This window comes from Muntiacus reevesi, chromosome 6 (genome assembly GCF_963930625.1).
Source record: "Muntiacus reevesi chromosome 6, mMunRee1.1, whole genome shotgun sequence".
Taxonomy (NCBI): domain Eukaryota; kingdom Metazoa; phylum Chordata; class Mammalia; order Artiodactyla; family Cervidae; genus Muntiacus; species Muntiacus reevesi.
The window spans coordinates 53,584,780-53,597,866 of NC_089254.1; the positions used below are offsets into that span (position 1 = coordinate 53,584,780).

At 40.7% G+C, this 13,087-nt stretch overlaps 1 protein-coding gene across 2 annotated transcripts in view; it reads left to right on the top strand.

Annotated features, from left to right (window-relative positions):
* The window catches only part of DOCK4 (dedicator of cytokinesis 4), a 468,861-nt gene that overhangs the window by 286,604 nt on the left and 169,170 nt on the right, over window positions 1–13,087 (top strand). For both annotated transcript variants that reach the window (XM_065939085.1, XM_065939086.1), the window contains exons 14-16: window positions 4,875–4,999; window positions 5,975–6,137; window positions 10,177–10,283. In XM_065939085.1, coding sequence (XP_065795157.1) covers window positions 4,875–4,999; window positions 5,975–6,137; window positions 10,177–10,283 — 395 coding nt within the window. The remainder of the gene's footprint in view (window positions 1–4,874; window positions 5,000–5,974; window positions 6,138–10,176; window positions 10,284–13,087) is intronic.

Consider the following 13,087-nt stretch of genomic DNA (forward strand, 5'->3'; position numbering starts at 1 on the left):
GGGATGAGAAGTTTGTATGGGTCTCTCTGGACTAATATCACGGGATCAGCAGGGCTGTATTTCTTCTGATGATTCTGAAGGAGAATCCATTTCCTTGCCTTTTCTAGCTCCTGGAGGTGGCCTGTACTCCTTGACTCATGGCCCCACATCATTCAACCTCTGATTCTCTCATCGTATCTCCTTCTCTGACCCTGACTTTTTGCCTCCCTCTTATAAGGACCTTTGAAATTAAATTGAGCCCATTCTCATAATCGAAGAAAATTTTCCCATCACAAGAGCCTCAACTTAATTATGTCTGTAAAGCCCCTTTTGTCATGTAAAGTAACCTACTCACAGGTCCATGGGATTAGGACCTGGACATCTTTGGGGAGGTAAGGAAGTGCCTGCTACACAGACAAAGGGCCATCCAGCTCAGCTACATGTCCAGTGCATGAATTTCTTCCTCGGGTCCCTGGGGATGGTTTCCTGGCTATACTTGAGTACTTAAATGGCCAAGATCACATCATCACATCTCATGTCATCTCTCAAAATGACTTCTTTCATGTTGAACTAGTTTCCTTCTACCTTCTATCTGCTGGGTTGAGTTTTCCTGCTTGTAACCTCAACATTTCAAAGTTCAGTTAACTTCTTGTCACCCTCATCTCTCCACTGATGAGTACTTTCTCCATATTGTTTATGGTCTGAAGCATACATGTTCTGTCTCATCCCTAGAAATGAAATCATTGCTTGACAACTAGTCTGGCCAATTAGGGTGGGACTAATATCTTCCTTGCTTAGGGCATTGGTCTTTTGGAAGCAAAGGCTAAATTGCGCTAGCTTATTTGATGAATGTTCTTACCTGTTGAATTACATTTTCATGGGTAAAGCAGAGATACTGATAATATATTGGACATGTTTCTTAATCTCTGTACTTTAGTTTCCTCATCTGTAAAATGGAAATAATAGGACCTTGTTTAAGGTTTTAATGAGGTTTTAATGTGAGGATTTAATGAGATATTCTACTTACAGTACTTGGCAAAATACCTGACTACTGTCTATCTACTACTAAGCACCATCATCATAATCTAAGTTCACAAAAATCCTATAGTCATTTACATATGGTCTTTTGTTTTTAAGAAGTACAGAAACTTATTTTCCAGCTCCAAAAGAGACAATTGTCTAGCACAGAAGAGGCCCTGGACTAGCCCCTATGGCTGAGGACAGTGTTTTATTTGGTGTGATGAGCTTGTCCTCTGTGACTTTATCCAAGGCATTCATAGGACAGAATCAAGGTTTACAGATACTGATAAAAAAGCCTGTTGCCCATTGAGGATAAGCCACAAATCAACCCCATTTGATTGTAGTTACTGAACTCTTTTTGAATTTATTCCTACTGCTGTGGCCTTATCTTTTTCTCATCTACAGTGATATTTTGAAGGCTTACCAGCAGAACAGGGCCTGTGAAACAGAGGAAAGTGTCAAACCTGTCAAATTTACAGAGTAATAAATTTAAGAGGTGCAAGGTGTTAATAAACGTTGTCAGGCAAATAACTTTTCATGACTGGTGCTGTGACTCCATTTCAATACTCACCTTATGATTTCTCTCTTAATTACCCAGGATTTGCTTTCTTAACATCATTTGGGCTTATTAGTTTTCTTTAGGTTGGCTTTCTCTAGAGTCAACCTCAAATGTATTAACTTTAATTAACACTTGTTTCAACTTTATCCTTCGACATATTGTGGCAAAACATGGCACCTTGCAGTATTAGAACATAGCAAACTATGGATTGCTGAGGGGAGTGGACACATGTAGAATGTCATCCGGGAGAAATGTTCTTGTCATGTGTTCTCTTTTCAGAGAAATCTTACTTCAGTCTAAAAACTTTGCAAAATAAAAATAAAATTTTTTTAAAAGTTTGGAGAAAGATGAAGAAGGTTTCAGGGACAATGACAGTTAAAGAACAGAAAAGTAAAATGTATGTATAAGGTGTTTTTATATATGAATGTGTTGTATGTTAGAAATTCTACAGAAAAGGAAACATAACATGATAAAGTAGCCTTGTCCCTGCTACTGCTCCCACCCCCACCTCTACCTTTACCGCATCCCACTTGAGTGACGCAAACGCTTGAGGCCCGAGGTTTATCTTGCCCTGTCTAGACTAATGTCACAGACAGGAGACAGTGGCAGGGAAGGGTGGAATCCAGATCTCCTTATTCAAGTCTTCCTGAGACCCTACATTCTTTAGGCTTATTTGAACTCAGAAGAGAGAGAAGAATCTAGCTCAGTCACCAGCAAAACCAATTGCAGGGGTCCATTTGGAAAGCGAAGGCCATGTTAAGCCTCCCTTTGGAAAGACAGCCTTGCTTCCCCGGAAGTCTCATCCTCTTCGTGAGGGCTCCTCTCAGGGGACAGCCCCTCTGCCTCATTCAGCACCAGTCCCCATGTCTGTCTCACTTTGATTCATAGTTCTTGGCATTATTCAGTGTGCTCTGTGTTTTTCTTCTTTGTTCAAAATCTTTTCCTGCTAGAATCTAAGCTCTGCAGTGAAGGCATCTTTGCTTTGTTCATTGCTGAGTCTGCTGGACTTAAGATAACATCTGACACATAGTAGGTGCCCACAGTCTGTTTGCTGAATGAATACATGGAGAAAGAATTCCACGGCCCTGGTGGTATTTTACTCTCCCTCCATCCCCGTTCCTCTGCAGGGCCCAGCCTGCATGCAGGGAGAAACAGGTTGTCTTGCAGGCCTCCCTCCCTCCACTTGGCTTAACCCAGAATTACTGGCCCTGCCAATAGATGAGAGTTGGACAAGTCCCCCTCCCAAGAAACACTTACGCTTCATTTTGCAGGACAGTTAATCCCCATGTGGTTTGGACCAGCTAATCACTCATTATGAGAAATTTCTAAGGTAAAAGCCCCTGTAGCTACACTTCCCATTAATCAGTGTGTGTTTTATAGTCTCTGTGTCACCTCAGCCACTCATCATATGTCACCTACTCCAGAAGCGAAGGAATTTTCCTACTGTTGTGTGTGTGGGTGTGTGTTCTAAAGTACCTTGATTTTTGTATTGTTTTTTCACCTGGCAGATCTGTTCATTGGAACAGTATTGTCAAGAATTTACCCCCAGACAGCTGTTGAAATAGCACATGTGCAGACCATTAGCACTGCAGGCCTGTTTTGAGTTGAAACTGGTGAATTTGGAGAACATACTTTGTGAGCTAATTTATTCTGCATTGGAATTGTTAAAATAAATAGTGTTGAGAATGTATGTGTGTATGTATGAATATATATATAAATAAATATAATGAACTTAATGATAAATATATAGAAATTAAATGAATCAGATTATAAAACTGTAGAGAATTTGTGAAATGTGTGGGGTCATATTTTCCTAATTTTTTTAAAAATTGAGATGGTTAAACAAGAAAACTTTAAAAGCATGCAAATGTAATTTTATATGTGTTGAAATATGTTGCTTTTCTCCTGGAGTTCCAAGTTCATTGCCTGTTCAAGTTGATTTGTAGGAGCTACATGAGAGTACTGAGAAATTTATAAGGCAGAGACCACTGTATCAATTGTTTTCATTAATGTATTCCTTACATACACTTTCTAAAGAGGGAGTGAGATTTCATCTTTTTTCGAACTTATTCAGTGTCTCCCTTTTGTGGCCCATCTGTTTCCTGGTCAGACAAGGTCATTTGCAGATGATGCTCTTACTAAAAGTTGGCCTTTGTGGAGGAAGGAGACCATGCACACTGGTATTCCCCCATGGTTTTGAAAGCTAGGGTACTTTCTTATATACATTTCGGTCAGGAAGTTTGATAAATTTCCCAAATGTGGGTACATTTGTATGGTTATTGCTCCTTCTGGTGATTTGCTTTCTTAAGGAGAGGGTTTTTTGTTTTTTGTTTTTTATTAGAACAAAGTAGTATTGCTTTTGAGTGTTCAAATGTTTGGAAGCTGTGTTAAGTAAAAGTACATTCAACCTTGCTGACCTCACCAATATTTACCTTCAAAAACTTTCTAGTCGCACGCTGTTGACTTACTTCTCATGTCCGTATCCACTTATTGCCTACCCCTAATTTAATTCTTACAAGAGAAATAAAAGCAGGTTGTCAAGGAGAAATAAAAGCAGGTGTTTGCCTCTCTTTGCTATTTGGCATACAATTTCTATTTTTTTTTTTCTTGCAGTAGTAAGAAAGGGGCAACATGAAAAAACATTCAAGTTTCATAAATAGCCAGTGTAGAAAAAACAATAGATGATATATGTGTACATAGACTATGTCAGTTTGAATCCAGGGCCTTTCTCATTTGTTTTATAGCTTGATGGCAAGAAATAGTAAGCCAAGTGTGTCTGTATGCCTGAATTATTCTACATCTGTGTTTGTAAAGCACTAACCTGGCTTCTTCCAGGAGTGAGATCATTTCGTCCATGAATTTTAGAAGATTTAAATTGTAGCTGTACCCTTTGCAGTCCTATCATTTTCTTCCACTTAAGTATTTCTTCTTCTCTAAGTGCCTTGACTATAAAGTATTGAGACTAGTTTCTTTGAACCACCCCTTCTCAGCTGTCATTCTGTAATCACACCTCATAAATGAGATGAAGGAAATATTGAAAAATGGTGAAACTTGACAGCAGCTTTCTACCTAGGTCCTTTATTTCCCACCTAAATGTACGTTTTCAGTATTGCTAATTTCAAGTTAGCAGAGGCTGGCCTTTGCTTTTCTTGGATGTTGGCAGTAAGGGTGAAGATCTTATTATAGAAGTATAAATATTGTATGTTGTATGCTATAACACTATTTTTTGTGAACTAAACTTTTCCTTGATAGAGTACCTTTATTATACTTCCTACTATATATATAAAATGCCATTTCAATTTTCCTCTCCTGCTAGGTGAAATGCGGAATGATTTATATATCACTATAGAAAGGGGAGAATTTGAGAAAGGAGGAAAAAGTGTGGCCAGAAACGTGGAAGTTACGATGTTCATTGTAGAGAGTAGTGGCCAGACCCTGAAGGTACGTTAATGCTGAATTCTTTTTGGTAAAACAATTTCACATCCTTGCCTTGGGTTCATCTTTAGTGTGATCAGTTAACTTATGATTTGCAATATTTTCAATCTTATTTTTCTTCTCCACCCCCATGTAGTTTGTTTGTTTGTTTGTTTTTAATCATGAAAAGAGGGAAAATAAGCTTTCAGTTTGTTTAATTAATCATGTCAAAAACATCCTCATAGCAGCTACTCCTTAAATACAGCATTTTTATCCCATTTCATTTTTTCTCTTTCATCTGTTATAGTTTGGGAGAGGTATACTTTTTCTTTGTGCAGTTGGTTTTTTTTATTTTTAGTCGCTCAGTCATGTCTGATTCTTTGCAACCCCATGGATTGTAGCTCTCTAGGCTCTTCTGTCCATGGGATTCTCCAGGCAAGAATACCAGAGTGGGTAACCATTTCCTTCTTCAGGAGATCTTCCCTACCAAGGGATCAAACCCTGGTTTCCCACATTGCAGGCATTCTTTAGTGTCTGAGCCCATATTTAATCCTATGTATTTTCATTATGACCAAAATAGGACGTGGAGATTAAAGCATTGCTAATCAGGGTGATCATTTCAGATTCCTTTGTGGAAGAAGTATTTCATGGGACCCCCGGGGCTTACTGAGTTTTGTAGGAAGACACAGAAGCCTTTTGGCTGTGGCTGGTTGAGAATTTTGCTTTGTAGTTGACTCTGAGTTGGGCACGCAGTTGCTCAGCTAGCATGTGTCACTGAGGTCCACCTTTGAGCAATTAGGCCCTGGGAGACCAGCCTCAGGATGAACCAAACACAGCCTGCCTGCAGAAGCAGGTGCAAAAACAGCCCCAAAGAGGACTGAGGACGTAATTTCACATTAAGTGCTGTTTTGGGAGCACACAGATACAGCAAAGCAATTGTTCTGCTCCTTCCAAAATCATCTTGAAATGAAGTGTCTTTAACCTGCGTGTTTCCTTTGTCAGGATTTTATATCCTTCGGCTCTGGAGAGCCACCGGCTAGTGAGTACCACTCCTTTGTGCTTTATCATAACAACAGCCCCAGGTGGTCCGAGCTGCTGAAACTTCCTATCCCCGTGGATAAATTCAGGGGTGCGCACATCCGCTTCGAGTTCCGGCATTGTTCCAGTAAGTGGATGGAGTGTCTCCGTGGCCTTGTTATGTTGGCTACTGCTTACTAAGCTGAAACAACAGTGTGGGATAGTCTGTCCAGAGACCTCCATGAGAGAGAAATGGAGGTGATTGGAACCCTGGGAGGTAAATAGGTGCCATTCTCAAAAAACCAATAAACTCTATGGAAAGAGATGAAAGAGAAGGAGGAAACGAAGTGGCTGTAGAAATCTACAAGGTTTTTCTTAAGGTGATCACTTTCATAAAAATCATTTCATCACTTTCACAGTCTAGGAAGACTACACAGAAAGAGGAGATGTGTAATTAAAGGCCTGACTGGCTTGTGTGGTCTTAGGCACCCCTGACTCTTGTGCTGTCTTTTCAGCCAGGCGCTGATCCAGCCCTTAGACAGCTCAAGGGAACCCTCATGGACTTTCCTAGGCATGTGAAGTTACCAGGAAAGCCTCTGATTGGCTCAGATTCTATTTGATTTGCATATATCTATTATCACTGTGCATTCTCAAACGTGATTGGCACTTTACAGGACTAGCAAGGAGGCCAGAATGAGCAAGTGAGAGAGTTGGAGGTGAGAACCAGAGAGGGACCAGCAGAACCAGATCCTCTGATGTGTTTTAGGTCATGGGAAGGAGGACTTTGGACTTTATTTGGAGTGAGAAAGAAAGAAGCATTAGAGGTTTTAGCTTGAAATTAAGTCTGCCAACTGTATGGATGTATGGATGATAGATTGTAGGTGGGCCAGATGGGAACAGAAAAGCCATTCAGGAGGCTTTTGCAGAATTCCAAGTACGAGATTTAAGTGGTTTGATTATTTTATACAGATTTATTGACAGATTGGATGTGAAAGGAGGAGAAAATTCAAGGTTGATCTCAAGATTTTGGCCTCAGAGTGAAGGGGTCATTTAATGAAGTGGGGAAGACAACAGGAAGAGTGTTTGGAGAGAAAAAATCAAACATTCCATTTTAAATATGCTAAGTCTGAGAAGTCTATTAGATATTCAAGACATCAAGTAGGCAGTTGAATGAGATCCAAGCTGGAGACTTAAACTTGATAATGAGAACATGTAAGTTCATTGGTGTGCTGTAAATATTTAACCAGCACTCAGAGTGATGGAGAGGGGAGGAGAAGCCCTAAATTATGGCACTTGCTGACTTCCATGGGGTAATTACTCCTACCATGCTCAATTTCAAGCTGCCAACATGACGTCACTGATCTTGAAGTTGAGGGAAGATGCATACTGTCAGTTCTTATGAACCAGTACAGGTCAGCTCCAGCATATCACGGATATCCGTGGTTTTCAAAGCCGAAACTGGACGAGATGTCTACGTATAAAGTTTAGATAGCAAAGGAAAGTCCGAGAATGGATCCTTGGGTCATTGACACATTTAGATTTGGGGAGAGTGAGAAGTAGTCATTAAGTAGATTAAAAAGGAATAGCCAGTAAGGTTGAAGGAGAATCAAGGAAGAATAGAACCTAGGAGACTAAATGAAGAAAGTTTTTCACAAGGGGATTGATCATGTGTCAGGTGCCAATGATAAATAAATTAAGGACCAATAAATGATCTCCTGATTTGGCATCATGGAAGTCATTGAACCTGACAGGTGGTTCTTTTGGATTTGTGGAGTTGAAAGCTGACTGGAGTCAGTCAAAGAGTAAGATGGAGAAAAGGAAGGGCAGGCAGTGAGTATAGACAGATCTTTTAAGAAGCTTTGCTATAAAGAATACTGGCGAGCAGAGAAGTGAGATAGTAGCTATAAAACAAATAGGTCATAGGAAGTTTTTGCTGTTGTTTCTTTTTTTAAATAGAACTTTTAAAGTATGTTTGTTTGGGAGAAATCATTCAGTAGAGGGGAAAGCCTGATGTTGTAGAGAGTGGGGACGTCTGTAGGAGCAGTGTCCTTGAGTTGGGAAAGGAGCACAGGACCTAGGACTCAAGGATAATAATTAGCCTTGGGTGGGAGCGTGGGCAGTTCAGGGCTAGGAGGGCAGATGCAGGTGAGTGATAGGTGGATGTGAGGGTGTGAGGGAGTGCTCTCTCCATGAGCTGAAAGTGAAAGTATCAAGGTATTGGAGGCTTGAGAGAGGAGGAGAATGGATGAAATTATTGTCTAGAAAAGTAGAGGAGTGTGCTGACTAGGTAAATGCAGAAAGTTTGCCTATCCCAGGACGCTTTTGTAGTTAGTGTGCATTAATTAAGCTTAGATTAGGCATAGAATAAGCCACAAATTGGATTCTGCCAAGGTGTAGTGTTATGAGTGGACATGTGGAAGGGGGAGAGTTGAGGGTATTTTCACTGAGGTGATTAGAATGATGGGCTATAGAAATGGAAAGTGGAAGTGGAGGGGTAAGGAGTGGTGAGTCAATATATTGGAGGTCCCAGGGGGCAGAATTGTGCAAGTTGAGCTACAAGAAGAAATATATTGGGAAGTCAAGTGGTAAAATCCATAGATTCAGGGGTTTTATTAATAAAAGGGGATTGTATTATACATATTATACATAACAGTCTATTTAGTTCATTAGTCCTGATCTAATAGCTTAGGGGAAAAGGCTACATACTTTAAACTTTACTTGGTATTTATATTATCTTATAACCAAGGGCACTTTTGGGGAAGCTATTGCTTTGTTCCTTACCTTTGCTAATTTTATGCATCTTGGAATTTTGTTTGTCTTTCCAAATTGAATACCAAAAACCACACCAAAAAGAAAGTCAAAGCAACTTAAGAAATTATTTCTAAATAAGTCTTGTCCCGTAAATCACAAGTTCCATACCCAGCACACTCACTGACGTAGAAATCTCTTTCCAGAGATCTTTGCTGTGACTTTTGTTTGAAGAGTGGCTTGAAATTAATGATTTTCTCTCTAGGCTTGAAATTAATGATTTAAAAAGAAAATCCTTTACTGTAATCACAATTCAGGGCTGCCCTCATGCCAGGAACCTAAGCCAGCCAGCTAGAATTAATCTGTGCACAGGGTTCCACATCCCTGTGGTTAAATGCCAGAAAGAATTGGAAGGGGATAATGTGTTTATTATTAGAGTCTCTTGTCTGATCCTCAGGATCTGACTCCTCTAGCATGGGGCTTACTGTATCCCAAAGCTGGACTTTTCTGTCAAGTAAAACCTCCACTTCCACAGTTGTGTGGGCAAGAATAACAGGCCAGCCCATGATGGCTGCTAGCCTGCAACTCTTCTCTGCATATCTAAATACAAGGACAGAGTCCAGTTGAACAAACCAGATTCTCTTTCATGTAATCTTCATTTTTGGAGAAGCTGAAGCTGGGTGGAAAGTACTAGAATGGCACACAAGAGATCTGGAGCAGGTGACATTGTAATCGACCTTTCAGTTCCCTTATCTGTAAACAGTTGCCCATGACCCTTGTTCTAGCCATTGTAATTCAGTTGGGCATCTGAAAACCTCATTGCCTCATTTCTGGCATACAAATACTACTGCAGTAAGCTCTTATCAAACTATTGATTGCAGTTTATGTTTGTCTGCGTGCCTGATTCCAAGGAGGTGGCTTTCAGAGGTCTCTGTTTATACATGTGTCTGTAGGGAGAGTTCATTCATTCACTCATTCATTTGTGTTCCATACATTTGTTGGGAACCTACTATGTTCTTGGCATTCTTTGAGATACCAAGCATAGAGTAAAATAAAGCAGACAAGAATCTTGTCCTCCATGGTGCTTATGTTAAAGGGTGGAGGTTGGGTTGTGAGGAGAAGAAATGAGAAATCTACAACTTCAAAAAACAAACAAAACACGTGATTTCAAATAGTGAATCCCTTGAAGAAAATTAGTCAAGGAAGATAACTTACGGTTAGGAGGCAGGACTATGGGGTTAGAGGGTAGCCACTGTAGACAGAAGTCCCGTCATAAGAGCTGCTCTTCATTGTGTAAAGGGAACGGGTGTGGGGGGGGCGCGGGGGGGTTCTATTTCTTCATGATCACTCATCTCCATAATCTGTGTGTCTGAACACAGTTGTGTAAGCATGCAGTGAAACAACTGACTGATTCTTTTTTTTTTTTTTCCCTTCTACAGCAAAGGAGAAAGGAGAGAAGAAATTGTTTGGCTTCTCCTTTGTTCCCTTGATGCAGGAAGATGGGAGGACACTTCCAGATGGCACGCACGAGCTCATTGTGCATAAGGTAACATCAGTCAGAGGTTGGGGGCAGTTGTGAAAAACAGGGCAGGAGTACTAACTCACAGTCTTACCCTCACTCTGGAAAAGAGTGAAAATGGACTGCGAAGATACTCTTTTGGATGATTGCTGGCAGGGGGAGTGCATTTTTGAGAGTAGTATCTCTAGATTCTGTCATATTCTAACATGTATTTTAAAGATTTTTTTTTTAACTTAACTGAAATAAGGATATTTGGCTAAGTCTATAGGGTGAGCTTGAAATCCTATCCATGGCTGTGATAGGATTAGATAAACCTTACAAATAAGGTTTTTAATATATTAATATTTTAAAAATATTCCCAATACTTGCTTTCTTATCTGTATACCCCAGAAGCAAATTTTGCAAGGTCACCTTTCCATTTGTCTTGTTTGCTGCTCTCACCAAGCAAGGGAGAAGTAAGTGGCTGTTCTTTGTCATGACAACTTCAGTGGTTGTTTCTCTCTATTTTTTGCTGCAAGAATTGGCATGCAAACATTTGGAGGAAAAAATATAGTGTAGTAGGTAGTAAAAAAAAAATTCACCTAACAGGGGATCCTTAGGAATTATCAGAGAATACTAGTAATAATGAAATACAGAACAGAAGCACTCGTAACTATGAAATCAAGCACTAAAGTATATGATTTTCTCCAAAATCTTTCTCCTTTGCATTTCTCCATTTCTGTAACCACATGGTCTTCCAGGCTCTTGTCAGCTCTTATCTGGGCTCACTAGTCCTGCCCACCTGGGCCTTCTCTGCCTTTAGTCCATTTCCCAGTCAGCCATTAGAGTGACCTGTGTAAGGTGCAAATCTTACCAGGCCCCTGCCTGACTTCAACCCATGGAAAAGCTTCCCATTGCCAACAGTGGAAATGGCAGGCTTTCAGGTATGTCGGGCTGCCTCCTCCCTTATGCCTCACGTCATCCCATTTCCAGTCCTCTACTTAATGCCCCAGTCACTTCCTGCCTGCTGGTTCCCCCAGTTCCACTTGACATTCCTGCAGCTATGCTTCCCCTGTCTCCCAACAGTTGGCTCCTCCTCATCTGCAGAGGCTCACCTGGGCCAGAACCTTTGGGAAAACAGTCCCCTCACCCTAGTTCCTACTCTCTGTGTTCCCAGCTGGCGATGTGCCCGCCCATGAGTTCCCCGGGTATCTGCACGAATCTCTTACCATTGTCCTCATTACATTGTCAGATGGTTGTCTGATGGCCCCTCAACTCACCAGGGTAGGTTTAGGAGCCCTTCAGGAGCAACAGCTGAGTCAGAGGGGTTCTGGCTTGTGGCAGATGTGCAGTGAAGATACACTGAGTGAAGGAAGGTGACAGAGACTTTCTTTACATTTGGATTATTGCTGGTAAAATGAGTGTCCATGCACAAGACACCGGGTAATTTTTGTTTGTGCATTGGTATGTATGTGCATATTTCTTGAATCATTTATTTTATGGTTGGTTGTTCAGCACATTGACTACCACAGACCACAGGGCAGACATTCTTCTAGCAACTGGGAATATAGTGGTGAATAAAATGATTAAAGTGCCTCCATTTCTGGCACATACATCCTCTAGACTTCAAAAATGACGTAAAGGAATTCGTGATGTTAAAAATACAGGGAAAAAATATTTTCAAGTAGAGTGACACTAAGGTACACAGAAGATTTAAATGCACTAGACACGTGAGATGATCTATTTATATAAATAAAGGTCTGCAGCCCCTTAATGTGAGATGGGTAATATGACAGGCTGTGTCTTCAGCTACAGTTTACCAAAAGACATAAGTGGTACTTGATATGAATTTTGTGATCTTGACTCTGTGTACCATAAAAGCTTCACACAGAAAAGGCAGGGCTAAGGTAATTATTAACTTCCTAATAATATTTAGAAGAATAAATCACTTCTTTATGACATTTCACAAGGCTTCCCAAGTGGCACAGTGGTAAAGGATCCACTCACCGATATAGGAGATGCAGGAAACATGGGTTTGATCCCGGGGTTGGGAAAAGCCCCTGGAGGAGGAGATGGCAACCCACTCTAGGATTCTTGCCTGGAAAATCCCATGGACAGAGGAAGCTGGTGAGCTACAGTCCACAGGGTCGAAGAGAGTCGGACACGACTGTGCATACATGACATTGCACAATGTAGGCTCTCTCACCTGTGGCTTGGAGGGTGTTTTTGGGTGGCAGGTACTAATTTTCCAGTCAAGTCTGGGTTGACTTCCTATAAAGAAGTATAAACAATATTAAGACTCTTAGCTGCTGATTAGAGACACCCATGTACTTAAAATGCCAGGAGGACAGGTAGCAGGGCTTGCTTCTACATGTGAGCATTTAGCAGTCCAGCTGGTATTGGTTCCCAGGCATAGGCTCATTCTACTCCCATTACCTGGGGTCTGTCAGGATGCCTTTGACAGAACCACCATTTTTCTCAAAAGTGGAGCTTTGAATCATCTCAAGCCCTTGCACAAATTTTCAGTGGATACACAGAATTCCAATCCAGAAAACATAAGAAAATTTATTTGAGTATCAACAGTGTAAAAAGCAACTCTTCCCAGTGATCTTCCTCCATCACAAAGGAGGCTCAGGATGATACGGGGCAGGCCTATGTTGTGTAGACCCATGAGGAAGCATTACCTCCACAGAACAACCCTGAGTAGCTGAGTCTTATGATTAGGATTATTCAGTGTTGCTTAAAGAGAATTGGAATACCTGTCAAGCATAACATCTTTTGTTTTTCATCTAGTTGATGCCATGGTTTTCTTTTTCATAGTACTGAGCCAAGAAGTACAATTTCTACTTAAG